This window comes from Monomorium pharaonis, chromosome 11, assembly GCF_013373865.1.
Source record: "Monomorium pharaonis isolate MP-MQ-018 chromosome 11, ASM1337386v2, whole genome shotgun sequence".
Classification (NCBI taxonomy): Eukaryota; Metazoa; Arthropoda; class Insecta; order Hymenoptera; family Formicidae; genus Monomorium; species Monomorium pharaonis.
The window spans coordinates 4512502-4532368 of NC_050477.1; the positions used below are offsets into that span (position 1 = coordinate 4512502).

The following is a 19867-nucleotide window of genomic DNA, read 5'->3' on the forward strand; positions in this document are numbered from 1 at the left end:
TTCGAGGCGATCCGTATTATCTGGCAGAAGAAAATTGGAGCGATCTAACGATTCGGGCACCCTTTTTATTTGTACACATATGTACAATATATATATATATATATATATATATATATATATATATATATATATATATATATGTATGATCCAAGCCCGGAGAAGTCTCATCACTGGAATGGAGATTGAAAATCGTGATTGATTAATACGCGAGCTATCGCAATGTCCAGAAACTTTTGATATTGAGTATGAAATGTGATTTATGATATGCTCTTGACTCGCGCCGAGAGATTGTCTGGAAACCCCGCGAGAATACAAATAAATCCAAGCGATAGTTAAACGGATAAAAATACATAACTTTTATTTTTTTCATATATATCTGTTTTTTTTATATAATTTATTTATAGAAGTCTCTGGTTTCATTTATTATTCGTCTATTGGTACAATTCCACTCGTTATTGTTTATTTATAGAATTACGTTACGTTATTATTTTAAGTGCCGATCGAAACGACTGGCGTTGTGCTCTGAAGCGCACAAGATAAGAACGATGTGATTTATCGCGGGTCACGATTTGGCGACCAATTGGCGCATAGGACGGGCGCATTTTCTGTCGGGAGGGGGGACTTTAATTTGTTACCTCGCGCACGAAGGAATATATTCAGGAATTACGCGGTCGGGGTATTGTGGGCGAGATAAGTTATTTATTCTCGCGCGGCAGAACGAAGTCGAGAGGTCCTGATTTATCGGGAGTTCCACCGAAGATGGGGGCATGTTCTCCGGGGAAACGTGACTCGTTAATCGGTACCATCGTAGCCGGCCATTTTATCCGGCTAATAACCAGCCGTGAAATGAACGCGGGAATACTATAAATACTTCGGAGATTATCCGGGGAGGAAGTCGCGAGAGGAGGAGTGGGAGGGGGGGGGGGACAACCGGGAATGAAGATTAGAGTCGGTCTCGATCTCGAGATAAGATAAAACTTTCCAATTTAGTCGCTTCTTTATCGCTCCCGAATAGGTGTTGCGAATTTTATCCGAAAAGAGAGAGAGAGATACGCTCTGACTTTACGAGAACATTTGTTCGACAAACGTAACCTGGTGCGATAAAGAATAAAGTGGCGCAGGGCGGTCTTCTTAAAGTGTTCCGCGCGAGCCACAAAGGAAATGGTGAGCTTAACGGGGGAATTACGTGGCGGCGATAGAAGCTCTCTGGTTTCCCCGCGAATAAGCGACGTGAGGGAAGAACGGCGAGGCGCGTGTGTGTTTCGCGTATACCGTTTGCGCGACAGTTACATTATCTCCGCCGATTTGCATAACATGTCCTCATTACCGAAAAAAAAGAGAGAGAGAGAGAGAGAGAGACGGCGCGCCGCGGTAAGGAGAAAAAAAAAACGGTAAAGGCCCCGTTAACGCCTCCGTGGGATAAGCGCCGTGGGATTCTTTTTCTTGAAAAAAACGCGAGGAACGGCGGAAACGACGCGTCTCGCCGAGCTTAAAAGGATCTCTCCATTATGGGGATACCGCATATACCGTGAAAGGATATATACAAAAGTCTGTCGCCCGAGAATAAAAGCGAAAAGGGGCGAGGTCGTTAGCCCTCCCCGAGTGAGAAAAGCAAAACGCGCGATAAACGTAAGGTCCACGACACCGGCTGGCAAGTCCGTAATTTATAAGCCGCGCTTAATGGACTTATTTCACTTGCGTCCGCTCTGAACTCCACTCGTAAAGTGCAGTTCAGGGCTCACGCGCCGCCGAGGGTTGCGCGTCGTGCCGTTTGTTTTCGCGTTTTTACCGTGGCGATACGCAAATTCACTCGGACGCGTCCTGGAAGCGTCATTTCTCACTTTCGCTGCACACGCAGCTCGGAAGAAACGTTGTCTCTTTTTCCTCCCCCTTAGAGTCGCACAATCGGTCCTCGACGCAACTGCGTTTTCATGCTACGTCTCCCACGAGAATGAAACGCCCGCTCGTTAAGCGCAAGCCGCACGCGCGAGCGTTTCTTTAATAAACGTCGATTAAACGGACGCGCCTTTGGAAGCCGCGCCAATTAAGTTTTGAGCCGCTTTTAATTGTTTTTAATGAGGCTAAAATGCGCGCGCGCTCGCTTGCTTAGCGTCACGTCGCGTAGCAATGGACTAACCGTTAATAATAGGCAGCCGCGAGCGTGTCGTTGCTTCGTTTTCCATTGCGATGTCGATGACACAAGAATCGATTTACGCTCATTCATATACGAATGAACCGAGGACGTACAACAATGGGAGTGGAGAATGGAAAGTCGCTAACCGCTTAAAAGTCAAAATTGAGGAATTTCGAAGTTTTTGTATTGACAGACATTATATTGTAAAAAAAATATTAATTAATGCATATAATTGCAACGTAAATGGGCTATGAATTAAGTTTCAAAGCCTCTTCTACTTTTCTAATATTTCCAGGAGTGCCAGAGCGGATTCCTCGCCTCTCCGCGCATACCCCCCCCCCCTTCACTCCCTGAATAAATATCGCGTTATACTAATGTGTACATTAGTCCCCTTGTAAACGGGCATCTGGACGGGCAAATTGGCCGGATGCCGAGCGACTGCGATGATCGGCGGCGGCGTTTCGATTCATCGACTCGTACACGTATAATACGCGCGCGGGCGAAACGAGATTGCGTAACGAATCGTGCAATTACAGCGCGAATGAATGTCGGGGAATCAATTAGGGACGGAACGCGCGACAAGAGGGAACGGGGAAAGGGAGGTGGGGTAGAGAGGGAGGGAAAACGCGATCGACTTAACGTATAGCTTCGTTAGTTACGGGACGGCGCTATTAGCGTGTTCGTTTAGATCGCGTGGTTCCCAACCCGCGACGATTATCCCGTAGATTCTAAATGACTCTTATTTAACCGTTTCGCCTTTATGTCGGCTCCTTTCAGGCCACCGGCTATTTTTAATTGTACGCTAAGGTCGCCCTTGGCACACGGATACGCAGATCTCGCGCGCGATTTCGCGTCTCACAAGAAAGAAATGCATTTTTATACAATATTACGTAACGAAGCACGTTTTGTACGTTCATCGAAGAGAAGACGGTTAGAGCTGAAGTCACCCTGCCCTCCCCCTTCCCAACTCCTCTCGCAATTATTTCGCGAGGCGGCTGGTGCTCCCGGTTGCAATAAAAGCGCGACTCACGAATTACGAGCCCGCTCCTTACGCCAGTGGAATTAATCGTGAGCGGAATTAACGCCAAACGAGCGCAATTATCCGGTTGGTGATACCGCTGTTAAAACAAAAGCGAAGCATCCGGCCTACTTGAGACGCTCGGACAGACGAGCGGAATTAATCGGTCGAGCATTATCCGCCGATCATTAGCTATTAATGTATTCGTTCGGCACGTCTTCATCGGTCGGCAAGCGGGGAAAAACGATGAGTTAAATTAAAGAGCTCTTAGGAGCCCCGCTCTTGGAAACGTCTCGAGAACGTCTCGACTACCTGTCGTTGACCGGTTCCGATCGCGTACCATTGACTCCTCGAGCCGCGAGATTAGTCACTCCCGCGACGGGATTTGCTTTCTCGCGAGAAAAAAACGTTTCCTCAATATCAAAAATGTCTTCGTAGAGAAGTTAAAATTTATTATTCTCTATTTGGAAAGTCGTTCGTTGTATCGGCAGCGTCAAGTAACATGTACATAATTTCTGAGAAGGAATAAAATCGTCGGCAAATGAAGAATCTAAAATCTAGTGGAAATAGACGGAGTAATTATTTTTATTAGAAATAGAGAAAAAACGTCATAGGATCTTAATACTCAAATAATATTTATGTGTAATTTTATATGTATTTTCTAGTTCCGCAAACAGCGCTCGTTACTTTCTTGAAGCAGCTCTTGAATTAAACTGAAATCGTAATATCGCAATATTAAATTGATAATCAATTTAATATAAATGTTGTACACTTCATGGTCTTATATACACGTTGAATAATTTCGCTAATTTTTTTATTGTTTCGTATTTTTTATGTTAAATTTTTTAAGCAACAAATTTTTCCTAATGGTTGCGAAATTTCGTTATTGCAACGCAGAAATTTGATATAACTTGAATGTCCACTTTTTGCGTGCCAAAACCTGTTGACAAACTGATTACAGAATAGTTAACCTACTTTGCCAATACATTAGCAAAGCGTACACGTGCATTTAACACACCCAGTCATCGATAATATATCATTAGTCTTCTTTTTCAGATACACCGTTTTAGATACGCCGAGGAAGGTTAAAGTTTCTTCGACTCACCTTCAGATCGACATGCCGTCCGTCGTGCGAATGTCGCCGATGGAAACCCGTCACGCTCGAAAGGATCGTCGACACGATCATGCGATCACGATTTTATCACGTCACGTGTCGACGTCAATTACATTCCCGACGGAAAACGTCCGCGGCGTTCGTTCCCGCGCTTTAATTAGAGAAAAATCTTTCCCGCCGCCACGGATAAACACGACCCCCGTATTTCCGGACACCCCCGATCTGACAGATACGATTCCCCCGTGGCGATCCACGAGACACACCTGACGAAGAGTAGAACCGCACTGAACTGGTGGCTGTCGCGAGTATCCCTCCTCCGGCCTTTGCCCCCCTTCTTCCACGTGTCCTTTCTCTTCCTCTCTGTCGAGCAGCCCTATCTGACCTTTTCTTGCCTCTGGATCTGCTGCTTTGACAGGCTCGGCAGCCTAATCCAATATTTTTTCTTAGCCCCTTTGAAACCACCTTTGAAGAAATGCCGTACACTCGACGGCAATACACCCAGGCGGAATAAAAATGAGAATGCATATATATTTTTAACACTAGTATTAATAATACAAAAAATCTCGAACCTACAATTTCCTTTGTTTCCACCAATTAAAATCTCTGTATATTATTAATTAGAGTTAGATGTATAACAATAGCAATTTTATTATCGAATTTCTAATATTCAGGGATTAATCTAGTCTGTAATCAATCTAAAGAAAATATTCATGTAATTAAAATCAAGCCTTACTCGATCATAGCTGGACGTTCTGCTCATATTTCCTTTTTACTGAAATTATTTTTTAAGGTTTATCAAACTTTAATTATTTGTGGTTTTATACTTGTCGATCTGTATTCCCTCGTTATTGTTCAAAAAATTGATTTTATTGAAATATACTTGAGATAAGCTAGAAGTGCGTTTTCAGCCTCTTTGCGTTATTACTCCCTTATTACTCTTCCGTTGACTTCAACTGCGCACTTCGTTACATAGTTTAGAACTAAGGTGAAAAATATTTCCAAGCCTATATTTCATTCGCGTTCACGAGGCATACGGACTGTTTTCAGCGCTTTGGCGATCCCCGCGCGGCTTTAACGACTTGAGCCGTCGTGCTCTCGCCGATTCCAACCGGCGCGGGTTTATGGATTACGGTGCTTCCAGCACCATAAAGTCTGGCCCGGAGGAGATCAGCAGACGCGCGCGTGAGTCACGACGAATGTAGCAGAAGGAAACGGCCGCGCGCGTACGTATGTATGTATAAACGTTAATATCGCTCATTCCTTATGACGCGTCGAGCACGGCGGAGTGCAAGGGCCTCGGTATGATAACCGTTAACCACGATTCCGGATTGGATTCCTCTTCTAATCCTTTGGCCCTTAATCATCATTGTTGCCGGAGAAACCGCGCGCGGTTTGCACCGAGGAATTCGAGACGGCCTGAGAAAATCGGATCACGCGAATCGCTGCGAATCGGTCGCTCGCGAAATATCTCTCTCTCTCTCTCTCTCTCTCTCTCTCTCTCTCTCTCGCCGCCACTTTTCACGTTTCAGCGGATACGCCGAAGTGTTGCGACTGATAGGTGGATCCCCCCGCGGAATGCGGTCACGTTGGGACCGGCAGCGAGTGTGAGAAAGTCGCCAGAAAGAATTCCACCTTGGAAACAGATTGATTTCCAATTGGGATCGGAAACACGGGGGGGCGATTTTTGGCTGGGATTAATGTGAAAATATTACAAATTCGCGAATAAACAATCTCAAATTTGATTCCTGCTGAGGAGAGATCGACTTCGAATTCTGATCGAGAAGTCCAGATAAACGATACCTTAAGAGAGCCCCTAAGATAAAAATATTATGTACATCTCTTTATATATCTGATATACACTGACGTAATCTATTTTGTTATTAATATTATTATATTGAGCGTCGCTGTTTCTCTTTGTTTAATTAATCCAACTACCCGCTTGGATCACTTGTCATTGTATCATCGGATAAAACGATGTTCAATAAAAAAATACACAAGATAAAATCCAAGCTGTGTTGCTAGAGACGAAAGGGTCGACTCGACGATCCGTAAATTATGCACGCGCATGTTCCTCGACGACGACGACGACGTCGATGTCGCCGTTCCTTTATCATCCTCCGGTGGCAACATCGCGTCTTCCAAGTCTTTTGTTCGCGTACGCACGCGTTCGATGCATCCGCGTGATCGGCGTGACTCGCATCACATTCGCGATCGCCTCATTGTTCTGTACTGGCAACGTGTGCGCGACTCCTAGATATCCAAAGCGAAGCGTCGATACTCGGACGCGACCGTTTGAATGCCGTATTGGTATTCAAGGAACGGAATTAAGTGACGAAATTAGAGGAGCAGCAGGTTCTTCTCGGCTCCTCCTTTCTCTCTCTTTTTTTTTTTTTTTACGGTACACGCAGTACACGGGAGTGACTCATGCCGTGTGCTTCACGCACGTGCCGTGCACCGTGCGCTGCGTCATGTGAAAATCTCTCTGGATATGTTCGGAGCCCTCAGGAATTTCCTTGTCCTGTTTTCACGATCATATCATGTCTTTATTGTTATTTAAACAATACACGGAGTTTTCAATTTTTACCAAACTACGTCGCGAATTTTCATTGGCGACAAGTTTAACGTATAAAGAGAGAACGATTTTACCAAAGCATCTAAAAATGTAGTTATAGATACATATCTAAAAATAATTGACGTTTCAGCAAAATCGTTCTCTCCGTGCATGATCTATGGTGGATTTTTCCGGTGTTTAGTTTGCTGAAGGCTATAAATTGAGAGTATGCGGAAAGTAGTATTGGCAAGTGCAAATTTAACGTGTTCCTTTTTGTTCGAAGAACACATGTCCAGTGAACTAAGTTGTTTTATATTTAAAGTCTCGAGAAAATGATTGATATTCATGGAAACGTTCGCGTGTCGACAAACTTTCTGCGCGCATGCAGCGTTATAGCCACTTCCGTTCGTGGTTTCCGTTCCGTGTTTTTCTATCGATGAAACAAGCCGATGGCCCAAATGTATATTAACGTAATTCAATAGGTAAACCTAATTTATTCCTTAAATTTCGTCCTTTAATTCTCTAGGAATATCTAAACGTATTTAAATATATATATTTTAAATATGAAAAAAAACGCCCGCAAAACAAACTCGAAAGTTTAAAAGTTAAGTTCCACCCTATCGCGATATTTATAGATTCCCTCGCGATTGATTCTAATTAAGAGTGTGTGAAGGATGAATGAATTAACCTTCTGATTCACTGAGACTAACGATCCGCGCATTGATATTCGACTGCTATATAATTTATTGCCAGCGTCGAGTAGTCAATTAAAGTTCACATTTTTCGACGTTATTTAACAAAATATAAATAAATATAAATAAATATGATATCGATATAAATTCTGAATACTTGTACATTAACAATTTATACAGGAAAACGTAACACATTCTACGTTTTTAAAATGACATTTAAAGTAATGCATGTCACATGATTTTCGAGTTGAAAGTATTAAAATTAAATCTCAGCTTATGATTTTCATCCAGTAAAACCTTTGTATCATGTATTTTATCTGTCGCCAAGTGCATGTCCTCCACCCACGACACCGAGTTGACAGCGAGTAATGTGTGATAACGTCGCTTCCGGTTATGGGGACGCGAAACAAACGCCAAGCAAAGCGGAGAAAATAACAATTTCTTCATCGCGCAACTGCATTCGCTTCACCTGGTGCGTACACCTGGTCAGATCATGACCCTCCCTCCGAAAGGTACGACATGGTTACTCAATGAGTCAGCATCGGGAATATTTAATTTCGACGACGGCATTCTATTGTAAAAAAACAAAAAAAAAAACAATATTAACCGAATGGACACCGAGTGGAATAATCATTCGCAGGATGTTATTTAATTTTTCGCATTACGCAAGCAATGCTGTGCAATTACGTGAACAAACAGATAGAAAATTCAGCGGGGTATGGAATCAAATAATCGTCATGCGGGTAATTCCATTTGGACTTTTTCCACTCTCTCGTCCCGCTGTCGAAATATCCGGAGAACTCATAAACGTGGCCAGGCGTTAAGTGTTACCGTCGTAAGTTTCACTTTTCCTTTTGCGCGCTGTTTATTATTATTATTATCGCTTTCGCACGTCAGGCGTGTAGGTGGAATTTCCACCTTTCCGCGATTGACACTGCGTCGCTCACTCTTTTTCCTTATATCCTGCCTTATCTCTCTTGTTCTCATCTCCTATCTTCCCTCAGAGACAAAATGTGTACAAAAATTACCTAATATCGTTATACCGACACTAACGTTAAAAAAAAAACACACAATTAGCTACTATCAATCAGTCTCATTAAAAGTTATTAACTGGTTAAGCATAAACAAGGTGGTTACCTCGTCTTTCGCCACTTTTATAGCCTCGGATTCGACGTAAAAGATGGAACTCATCTCTGGACGGAACCACATAGTTCTCGCCTCTGCCTCTTTCTCTGTCTCTCCCTTTCTAAATTATCGAATTAATGCGTTTGATCACGCAAACCAGCGAGTTTCTCATATTTCCATTATCGTTTTAAACAGAAACGAGATTGCATCACCACACTTCACGGATATTGATGAAATTATTGCACATTGTATCACAAATTCGTTCCGACAATTTTTCCGACGATTAAAATAGATCTCTTTTTTTTTTTTTTAATCAACGTAACGTAAAGCACTTCCAATTTCGAGATTTATCGTCCGAAATTGATGGGGCTTATTACCGCTCTGTGTTTTTAATCACACAAGCAGGCCTCTTCTCTCAATTTTAATTCTATGCATCTGTTCCCGATTGCACGAATATCGAATGCCATTCAAGATTTTAATTATACGCGAGAGGCACTTTGGAACGCAACATCCTACCGTCACGAGGGCCCCGTGAAAACTGGAAAGCGAAATTGTAATCACGCACCTTCTCCCCGTTTAAGTACGCACAACGCGTGTCCTCCCTCCTCTATCACAAGTACTCTCTCTTTCTCTATCTCTTTCCTCTCTCTCCTCGTCATCCCTATCTCCCCTTTTGCCGGTCGATTATCACTCAACCCGCATTAATTCTTTACTCGGCGAAACCCGGCTGCAAAAGGCACTCGTAACGAATGAAGTAACTCGAGAATTTCAATTGTTTGGCACAACGTGCGTTTAAATTAACAGGTTAAGATGGAAAAAAATGTTCCTTTAATAACGAAATGAAAAGTCGTAATCTGCTTCGTTTCGCCGGAGATTTCTTGGAGAAATTAATTTCACAGAATGACCGCTGGAGTGGAACTCGTGCTAACTGCGGAACCCCATTTTATTCCAGGGTAGGAAATTAACCCTTTACAATCAATCAATTTGACAATAGAATTGTTTCATATTATTTCTAATTATTTTTCCCATTGAGAGCTGAGAGTGATGGTGCATTTCACAAAAATCGCCCGACTGTTTTTTTTTTTTTTTTTCAGATATTCCGGTTATTGTCCGCAGTACCGATTCAATCACGGTGAAACCTACGCAAAAGCCACGCATAAACTGCTGCTCGATCCTGCGATTAAGCACGCGAGAACGCTTGTCCTAGCAGATCGCGCAGCCGTCGATTACGAGGTGAACGATTGGTGACATTATGTCTTGCGATAGCGCGGCAATTCAACGATAAGAGATAATACAAGATAATTTATGTTTTTAAAAAATTATTTCAAAAAAATCTTGATTAGTTAACAGCGCGTATCTTACAATATGTAATATACTTGTTTTTATTCCGTTGGCGAACGACACGCGCGTAGGCATGGCGACCATCGAAAAGCGATGTAAACGTGGTCAATACTCGGTTCAAGAGGACCGATCCCCTTTTCGTTCACCCCATGTTACCAGGATACGAGGGTATTTATCGGTTCCCTGTAACGCTTATCAGTACAAACTTCCGATATACGCTAAAAAAAAATATCACGAGTTTATGTCGCGGAACGAGTTTTCTTTGAAACTAAACCGCTCGCTGATCACCGCGTAGGCTTCGTACCGGGATCGAACGCCAGACTCGGACAAAGATACGCGGTGTGCGCGACCGAAGGTCTCGCCGACTTCGAGCGACTACGATTGCGAAACAAGGCGGCTTTAGATCGACTGAGGAGAACGGTCGACGTGCAATGCGGACGAGCCGAGCCGCGGAATTTGGAGGAACGTTTGGTGAGAGAAAATGAATTATCAGAATCGTTTGAAAATTTTCGGAGTTAAAAATAAACTGCGATATCTCACACTAATTTCCAATAATTTGATTCCTGTTGCAGTTAATTAAGAGTCAATTTAAATTACCCTTGCTTACTGTACGACCTGAATACGTGGCAGCGACTAACGATTTACCGTCAGATAAGAAGTGCGAAGAATCGAAGAACTACCTGTCCTCGTTTTACATATGAAATATGCAATTACTGAATTTACTAGTTGTACAAAGTATAATTATTAAATATGATTAAATATCAAAAATAATGAAATTACCAAATAATTCATACCATATACAATTTAATGAATATAATTCTGAACTTTTATTAAGATGTATGTTTATGATTTGTTAAACCCAATTTATTGCAAAACAATTAAGATAATTGTGTATTCTAATAATCTAAATTTAAAAAATCGTAGCCATTAGCTACGTAATTCATAAACATTGACTACATAATTAAATGTTCACATTTTATGAACATAAAGTTTAAAATAAAATTACAGATAAAGCGCGACTTTCGTTGCTTTCAGGTCTCTCTTTGTTATCGTTTATCTCGATCCCCTGTTACTTATCCAATTCATTGGTATTTACCATAAAAACGTCAAAACAATAATTATCTTAAATATATTTTCGGAGCAGAGTTCAAATTTAATTAATTACTTAATAAATTGTAAATACGATTAATTAGATTCTATACATATAAGAATCAAAGGATTATATCCTAGGATATGTCAACTCGGAGATCTCAAGGATTCAAAAACGTGGATTCTAAGGATGAAGAGTTGAAAAGAGTCTAATGAAAGTCCGAGGAAAGAGGACTCAGGGATCCAACAATCGAAGGATCTAAATATAAAAGAAGACATTTTTTTCCAATATCTTTACTTCGTAGTTCTTCCATTTCTTTATGGCCGTATTGTAAAAAGTTTAGAGATGATTCAAAAGATGTCAAGGAGTTCCAAAGTAATTTAACTTTGCAACATTGTCTGATTGATCATTACAATCAATCATCGTAATTGATAGTATCGCAAGATCACTTAATTGAATCATATATCGTGTCAAAATGTATAAAAATTTAAAATATCTTGATACTTATAAATATAAATCATTTGTCGATTTAAAAAGATAAATACATATAAAAACCGCGGTAAGTCAGAATAATTATAACTTCTCCCTAATTGTATCAAATAAACTTTCCATGCAATGTGTTTGAATAGCACGAAAAAGTGATACAGTGCACGAGGCACTTAACAATTCGAATATACATATACACATACATAGTCTCAATTATTGGGAAGCCCATTTCTTCAAAATATTGGCGGCTGCCTTCAAATTTTCGTCCTTCTGTTAAAATGCAATAACCGATATTTAATAAATGCCAAAGTGATTTTATTGTCTTAATAAAAATTATTGTCACTTACCTTCGTAACAGCACTTACCTTTATAAAGCAGTACCGCACATAGTCCTCCCCTAGAGATTTATGTTCAGGACCGTAAAACGCCGAAGGAGGAATACCTTGAAGACCGACGTTCTTCGTCATCCATTTAGTAAACCGATAGTCTTTGTTCTTGTCAGTCTCCTCATGCAGTTTCACTTTATTTTCCAGTGCAGACCAGTTAGCAAGCATAAAATAGCCACCCTCGGGTATTGTCGGTACCATGCCAACTTCTCGGAGGAATTTTGCCATGTAGTCGCGCTTCGGTAACAATTCCATCGCTAAACTGTGAAAATAACATTCCGGTTGCCCCAAGCGTTCCATTTCCAATTCAAATCCGATAGCTACTGCTTCCTGTAATGAAAACAAAAGTAATTTATTAATTTATTTAATTATCAGAATAAATTTCATAGGATAAATAAGACAGATTTCGTTAAATTCGTTACCTGGATTGGTGTGGGGCAGGTATACACAGAATTTTGATGTACCACTTGCAGATTATACAACAAATTCGCTGGTCCATACGCCCAACCTATTTTCCATCCTGTGACGCTGAACGTTTTGCCCGCTGATCCAATTGTGATTGTGCGTTCGTACATATCAGGTAATGTCGCTAATTGAAAAAAATAATTTCTTTTACATGTTATATTCTAAAGATTCTATATTGCATGCGACTGATTTTGTAAGGTGATTCTTACAGATTCTTATATGCTTATACGGCTCGTAAACAATATGTTCGTAAACCTCGTCGGAAACAACAAGCACATTCCACTTTTTCGCGAGATCAGCAATAAATTGTAATTCGTCCAGCGTAAACACTTTTCCTACAGGATTGTGCGGAGTGTTGATAATAATGCCTTTAGTTTTCTCATTGAAGAGACTCTCCATCTCCTTTCTATCAAATACCCAATCAGCAGAGGTAATTGTTCCTGATGTAGATTTCTGAAATTTGGAAAGGTAATAATTATATAATGAAAAAAAGTTTCTTTCTTGCATCTATTATCTATCTTACCGGTTTTAATGCTATGTATCTGGGAATTCCTCCCGCGGTCTGTACCATAGGAACGTAACAATCAAAGAAGGGTTCAATGATGATCCATTCATCTCCAGGATTAGTGTGACCTTGCAGAGTGGCATATAACGCTTCATAAGCACCAGTGGTGATCAGCACTTCCTTATTTGGATCCAAATCACGTTTGAGGAGCTTGGAGTAAAACTTTGCAACTGCATTTACTAACCTTGGATGGCCCTGCAAATATTCACATTTGTCACACATATTGTATCATGCACAGACCTTGTCATTGCTACTGATAACAATTACAGATAACAGTTACTGATAACAATGACAATTACATGTATTAATGACATAAAAAACTAAAGTGAATCAATAAGAGATATATAAAGTAACTTAGATATTGGCAGAACGGAGTGTCTACTACTTACAAATCCTCTTGTATACTGTTGCAAAAGCGGATTGTCACTTTTGGCGATGGCAGCGAGAGCGTTGGTCACGTTCTCCGGTGCGTAATAGTCGGGAAAGCCCTGACCCAAGTTCACCGGCTTGTACTGCAGAGCGAGCTGGATGTATTCGACCCTAACCAAACGAACATAACCAATTTGTGTTTATACGAGCCTGTTTATACTTATATATTATATATTTAAACTATATTTGTAAGGTGACTTACCAGACGGATTCTTCGTTGCCTTTCAAACGACTCGGTAAATCGAACTTCGACATTCCGGCGATACTTCTGATATTTCTTGCTGTGTTAAACGAAGCTGTTTTAGTCGCCAAGAAACCAATTCTCGTTAGCATCTAGACAGTGCAGTAAGCAAAAATCTTAATGGTCATTGCAAATCGTGCACTGTTAATTGTATCTTAATTACATTTGATAAGTGTTATCTTAACTAAATCTGATAGGTATTATCTTAACTAAATCGTCACAAGTTGCACAATAATTCGAAATACAAGCTTAACTCTCTCCCATGAGGCATGAAAGCATGAATGTGCGAAATATTACAACTTGTCATAATAGCGGATGAGCATTTACAAATTTATCGCAATGCCGATAAAAAGTTACGTAACCCGTTGTGGCGGGAAACTCAATTTTCGTCAAGATATCGCCATTTTTAACCGGCACATCGACACAGATCCAGGGATCAAGGGCCACCGGCCACGGTGACCAACTTCGACTAACTTTGATCAATGATCGCCCATGTAGCGAGACTAGCGAGAGCTAACGCTACTTGTCATTTTAACGTCAAAAACCCGACATTCTTTGTCAAGAAGACAAACAATGTCAGTTTGCTACCTCGAATGTAATCTGAATTAATCGTCGAAATTGCAGAATTGATCGGAATCAGTCGACGTGATCGTAATTGCTTCGATTAACCCGATTTCGATCAATCCGAGAGAAACGCGGTGTCGAGCGACATATGTCGTCGCGAGCGAATTAAAATAATCGTTGAGAATCGGAAGGAGTACGTACTTAATAATTTCGCTGGCTCTTCGCGCAAAAAATGGAGTGCAACGAAGACGAGAATGAACAGGTCGGCGAACCTCGACGAACTTGAACGAACTTCAGACAACTGATCCGATGAAAATATATATGCGCGCATTCAGGGAAAGAAGCAGGGATAAGGAATTGAGGACGGATTGACGGAACGTGATTGGAGCCGCGCCATTGGTCGACGGTTTATTCGAAAAATTCAAAGCGATTTGAATTTCGTATTGGAGGTGGGGGGAGGAGGGATCGATCGAGCGATAATTTCCGCTGCTTTCACTACAAATGCCCTTTCTAAAAAATTAATAGGTTGAAAAAATCTTGCGAGAGTAAACGTGAGCGAAATTTTTGAGCGGAAATTTTAGGAACTCATAGAACTTCGTAGACGACGATTCTCTAACGCGATTTAAACGATCATTATCATTTAACCTCCGCGTTCACCGTCATTTGTTCCACTCTTCTCTTCTTTTTTGTTACTCACCAAGAGCACGAAGAAATAAGTCATAATGCCCCTCGCGACGGACATGTTTGCTTTGCCGTTTCAATTCGAGCGAAATGTGTTATAATAACGAGAGAGGCAAAGGCTAACCACTTTCACTTTTCCACCTTCGATTTGACGGACGCCGTAATTCGATTGCCCCGATTCCCCTCCTCGCTCGCCCTTCTGCACCTACGCTACTTTTTTCGCGCGCATTTTCAACTGTGCGGCATCGACAAGGCGTCTTGTAGACCGGCAACAGAGAGAGAACATTTGCGACAAGTGTCGGACAAGTTATGATAAAGATTTATCATAAATATTTTTATAATATTTGTGATAAATCTTTATGATCTGTCAAATCTAATGCCACAAGAATTTTTATAAAATATTTGGATAAATATTTATAAAATATTCAAATAAATATTATAAATATTTTGTAAATATTTTATACATATTGTATGCTGTCTGGGATATTCATTTCGTTTTCAATTTCAAATTTATGCCTCAATTGTTGAGAGAGAAGTTGTTCATTAAATTATTTGTTTAATTAAATGAAATTGATAGCTTATAAAACTAATTTAATTACATGAGTAACATGAACAAAAAATTAATTTTAGTTAAAAGTTACGTTGAGATTAAATTAAGTTAAATTTGAAAAGCATTATTATATTAAATTTATAATTTATATATGTTAGATTGACATCAGTGTTAACATATATTAAAACATTTATAATATAAATTGTCAGATACATTTATTATTATATGTATAAATTAGATATATAAAATTTTATATAAACTAGTAAAGAATGGTTTTTTGTGTAAAAAAATTTTTTTAATTTTTTTATACAGACAAATTTTTGTAATCAGAAGAAAAAATAATTAATAAATTAAAGTTTGTGTTTTAAAAATAATTGAATAAAGTTATAAATTAAATTATTTAAAATTAGCTGGTTAAAAACTTATAACTTTAATTTCGACTTTATTATTTAATTTTAATTCCTCTTGACTGTAATATAATTATATTCAACCCTAATATATTGATAAAATAAAAATTACAATATTAAAAATGAAAAATCGAATATAATTTTTAGATCGTGGATATTATCTACGAGTTTCATAAACATTGACTACGTAGTTCAATACTCACCATTTTATGAGCATAATAGAGGCGCTTTAAAATCAAAATAAAGTAACGACTCACGACTAGAAGCGCGGGTTTGTGGAAATTAAAAATAAGATTACTTGACATTAGTATTTCTTCTAGGACAGAGAAAAAAGTAGTATACGAAAATGTCACAGTTTACGCAAACAATAGAGGAACTTGACAATTGTTTCGTGAAAACAGCGGGGAACATTATAAAGCACTATGGTAAGATTTTAGAGGTTAGATACACAGAATCTTCGAGGTATTTCTCTGTTTACATTCTCGTATGCTCTTCGCTCTTCTCTTTCACATTGTCTCGTTTCAACCACAGAAGTAACAGCGTTAAAGATTAAAATAAACATTCTTTCTTGTCGCAAGAAAATAAAATATCTGCAATTGTGTTTTTAGATGACGAGGAAGAGAGGCATAATATATTGAAGGACTTAAAAGATATCTTGAAGAACAATTGTACTGAGTATGCGAAACTAAAGGCCGCAAATGCGATCAGACTGCAAATGGAACGTCGGACCGACGATAATGAGAGCACAGATGCTGTGAAAAACATTACAAAAGTAACTACTTTAAGTTGAAAAATTGTCGATTTGATTTTGGAGATTCACATGTACTTGCAACTGTTTTTTGTAACAGAAATATGCAGAGGCTATAGCTGCGATTAAAGTTAATCCATTGGAAGACAACCGACTGTTGGAGTACAACCGTCAGATTGAAGGCCTTCTTCAAGGTAACAGTTGAAGCAATTCTAGTTTGCATAGAGCTTATTATTTTTTTACTATTAATTCCTAATTTACATAAATCTTTCAGCCAATGAAGCTGCATGTAAAACAGCACCGGATGACACGGATGCCGATCTACAGCTGACAGACAGCCAAATAAATGTGATTGACCCAATCTCAAAGATGAGAATGACCGATCCTGTGAGAAACATGGTCTGCGGCCACGTGTATGACAGGGAGAGTCTTGTCGCGATGCTTCGAAAGAACAAGAACACTAGGTATGTTTTTTACATACATGCCAAGTATCAGAATTACAGTGTTTACATCTGCATTTACAGGTGTCCTGTGGTTGGTTGCACCAGCCAGGATTACATAGTCTTGAGTCAGTGTCGCCCTGACATTGTGACGAAAACTTATCTGGAAAGAAATCCTGCTTAGATTCGAGAGCGATAGATAAAAGTCGGTGAATACACAGGTGTGTTAAATTCATTGAATGTTCATACTGCGTACACTTATACATTCGTATTTTATATTGATTAAAAACTCGTTATCTTTGTTACGTCATATTAGAAAGTTGTTTCACTGCCAAGTTCAAATACTGTTTAAATACTATTACGAAGAAAGATATATATTTTATAGGACATAGTATTATTACAGAAGTAATAAAATATTTTTAAATTATTTGTACGGCAATAAGGGATAATGTATTTTTATTCGTGTCTTGATAAAAATTACTACTTTGAGCGGTTTGAACAGTTTTGCGATTATATTCGATTGTGTGCAATCAATCTAAATCGCGTTTACGTTCAGTCGTGTCGCCTAATGATCGATAATGACAAGACTCAGGCTATGTTTACGTTTGGTCTCTTGTCAACACTTTTAATTCTGTCGGGCATTCGCACTGTCGGCGACGGTCTCAACCGCGACTCTTCGAGATCACCAGCGTCGGCCGTAATTAATTACGGAAGGATCTATGGACACGCTTTATACGTGGAGCCGGTTTTTTACGGGGGTTCCGTGCAGCCACCGCAACGCCGTCTTCTCGAACATTTGCGTAAAGCCAAGCAGGTGTACCGCAGCTACGATTACAACATCGCACGAGGACACCGTCATTCTCGAAATAAGCTCGATGAGGGCAGACCTTATCGTTCGTCAGACGTGAAGAACAACGAAGATGAGGACGAAGAAGAGGAGGAGGAAGAGGAGGAGGAGGAGGAAGAGAATCAGGGCAACGAGGAGGACAAGCTCAATGACGAGGATGCCGATGAAGAGACCGCGGAGCAGAATGAAGAAGAAACGGTGAACGAGGAACCCAACGAGGTCTACGATTATGGTTAGTGTTGAAGAACGAAACTCTTGCCGCGTTTTCTAGGTCGCGGTCGCCGCTGCCAGGAATCGCGTAGCGAGATCTGGTTACATGCCGCTTTGGGGTGAGATGGCTGGTGAACGCAAGAGACAGGAAATCGTGAGAATCAGATCGGCCACCGAGGAGTGCGAGGACGAGACGACGGAACCGTCACAATATTACGAATACGGTGAGGACACGTCGAGGCGAGAGGAGCACCGCATCCTCTTCTTTTTTTCTATAAACCAGACATTTTAAGATTTCATATAATGAATATGTTTGTCTGTCGACGAACTTTAACTGAATGTTTCGCTGGTTTCATGTCATTGTAAAAAAAATTTTTTCAGAGACCGAAGTGAGAAATGTCGCTTCTCAAAATGTCCGATATGACGAATGTCAAGCGACATTCTCCATCCTTGTCGTGAGTTTGTTGATTCTCTTTTTCGCCTGAGACAACAAGTCAAGAATTCCAGATTACGAAGAAAAAGCGACATATATTATAGCGAACGAGACCACGCGTGCACTTGCGTAATAAATTTCTATGAATTTTCATAAGTCTTTCATTTCGTTTGAATTATTCACGGTATTATCTGTTGCATTACATGTGCATTAGATAATTGTTTAACCCGGGAACAATCGTCCAGCTTTTTTATTGTATAAACGGTCACTTGGAATTTTTATATCCCAATTCAAAAAGTTGCTATTATTAATTTTATACTATATTATTCAATTTGAGTGTTTTAGTTTTTTATGCATACAGATTTACTCAGTATGTTATCATGAAAGTAAAGAAATAAAAAATGATGTGTAGATTCTTGATAAAACTTTATTTTTTCGGTTCTGAAGGGTGTAAAATCGGCCCAGGTGACCACCTAAGCAGGACAAAAAGTCATTATAACATTAAAATGCCTTCAAAATGATTATTAAATGTCATTTTTTAATCAATCACGATTCGCTTTAATATCATGTGTATTGTTCTGTTCGGGTATTCTCGGATTAAAATTGAGTGGAATAAAGAACGAAAGTATCAAGAGTGCTCGATGATCGACAGCTTCGACGACCCCGAAATTCGGCTCGGGTGAACGGCACGAATGCGTAACGGGTCTGATTTTTTTTTTTCCTCCGAGCCAGGTCACCGACACTGAATATCAAGGATCGAGACTCACGGCCGCGGAATCAAGTTTGCGGTCTCTGCGCTACGTTTTAAATCGCCGCGGGGTATCGCGTGGGGAACGATGGATCGACGATCGACGCTTCCTCTTCCTCCTTTCCCCCCTTCTAGAAAGCATGCGACAGGAGTTAGCAACGTCGGGAGAAACGCTGATTATCTTAAAAAATAAATATTTTCGTTAGAGTTAATTTTGACGGGAACGTGTGTAGTTCAAAGAGTTAAGTAAATAATGATGTAACGAGTGGATGATTCATTCGCAACGACCGCACGTGAGGCACCGATGCGCCATTGAATCTCATTAGGAGTGATACGCTCCGTGCGACATGAAAGCGGTTCGTTAGTAATTCCAGTCGCGCGCGAGCGGCTGGTGTGCGCGTTTGTTTCACATCGGTCTCTCGCCGAGATGCGCTTGCGGGTCGCGTATGAAGGTAACAGGTTTGTTTTTTAACGCTGCACCGGACTGCGCGCTAAAAGATTTCACTTCTCGCTTTTGCAAAAAAATACCTATTTCCAGGATTGAGTAGAGAGAGAGAGAGAGAGATAAATAATTTTTAACTTAATCAATTTTACATAATATA

At 40.1% G+C, this 19867-nt stretch overlaps 5 protein-coding genes across 16 annotated transcripts in view; 3 read left to right on the forward strand and 2 right to left on the reverse strand.

The window, feature by feature from the left end:
• The window catches only part of LOC105834292 (uncharacterized protein DDB_G0284459), a 34474-nt gene extending 25750 nt beyond the window's left edge, over positions 1-8724 (reverse strand). Inside the window, exon 1 of one of the 2 annotated variants that reach the window (XM_012676652.3) lies at positions 8647-8724. In XM_012676652.3, coding sequence (XP_012532106.1) covers positions 8647-8718 — 72 coding nt within the window. In that variant the 5' untranslated portion in view covers positions 8719-8724. Of the gene's footprint in view, positions 1-4257; positions 4568-8646 lie in introns of those variants that run through there. The other variant, XM_012676651.3, reaches the window with a different exon arrangement.
• On the forward strand, positions 6390-10746 carry LOC105834293 (UPF0605 protein CG18335). Of its 4 annotated transcripts, none has more exons than XM_028191305.2 (6): positions 6390-7981; positions 9534-9587; positions 9729-9867; positions 10047-10143; positions 10271-10446; positions 10548-10746. In XM_028191305.2, exons 2-6 carry the CDS (start codon positions 9535-9537, stop codon positions 10674-10676), a joined length of 594 nt encoding a protein of 197 aa, XP_028047106.1. In that variant the 5' UTR covers positions 6390-7981; position 9534; the 3' UTR covers positions 10677-10746. The 4 variants fall into 4 exon arrangements, with proteins under 4 accessions (XP_028047106.1, XP_036149362.1, XP_036149361.1 ...); XM_036293469.1 differs by having other exon boundaries at positions 6390-7299; XM_036293468.1 differs by having other exon boundaries at positions 6391-8021.
• Positions 10747-11342: 596 nt separating this feature from the next.
• Positions 11343-15035, reverse strand: LOC105834301 (kynurenine--oxoglutarate transaminase 3). Of its 8 annotated transcripts, none has more exons than XM_012676684.3 (8): positions 14899-15035; positions 13599-13729; positions 13357-13507; positions 12926-13162; positions 12612-12855; positions 12360-12526; positions 11917-12267; positions 11343-11821 (listed from the first exon to the last, which is right to left on the reverse strand). In XM_012676684.3, the coding sequence occupies exons 1-8, from the start codon at positions 14941-14943 to the stop codon at positions 11765-11767; spliced, it is 1383 nt and encodes a 460-aa protein (XP_012532138.1). In that variant the 5' UTR covers positions 14944-15035; the 3' UTR covers positions 11343-11764. The 8 variants fall into 8 exon arrangements, with proteins under 8 accessions (XP_012532138.1, XP_012532140.1, XP_028047105.1 ...); XM_012676686.3 differs by lacking the exon at positions 14899-15035 and adding an exon at positions 14403-14518; XM_028191304.2 differs by lacking the exon at positions 14899-15035 and adding an exon at positions 14000-14100.
• A 1011-nt stretch (positions 15036-16046) lies between these two features.
• Positions 16047-17454, forward strand: LOC105834303 (E3 SUMO-protein ligase NSE2). The gene is made up of 5 exons (XM_012676693.3): positions 16047-16264; positions 16448-16611; positions 16688-16781; positions 16862-17051; positions 17112-17454. Exons 1-5 carry the CDS (start codon positions 16186-16188, stop codon positions 17209-17211), a joined length of 627 nt encoding a protein of 208 aa, XP_012532147.1. The 5' UTR covers positions 16047-16185; the 3' UTR covers positions 17212-17454.
• On the forward strand, positions 17444-18934 carry LOC105834304 (cilia- and flagella-associated protein 251). Its single transcript, XM_012676694.3, has 3 exons — positions 17444-18072; positions 18146-18308; positions 18466-18934. The coding sequence occupies exons 1-3, from the start codon at positions 17476-17478 to the stop codon at positions 18567-18569; spliced, it is 864 nt and encodes a 287-aa protein (XP_012532148.1). The 5' UTR covers positions 17444-17475; the 3' UTR covers positions 18570-18934.
• The last annotated feature ends 933 nt before the right edge of the window (positions 18935-19867 follow it).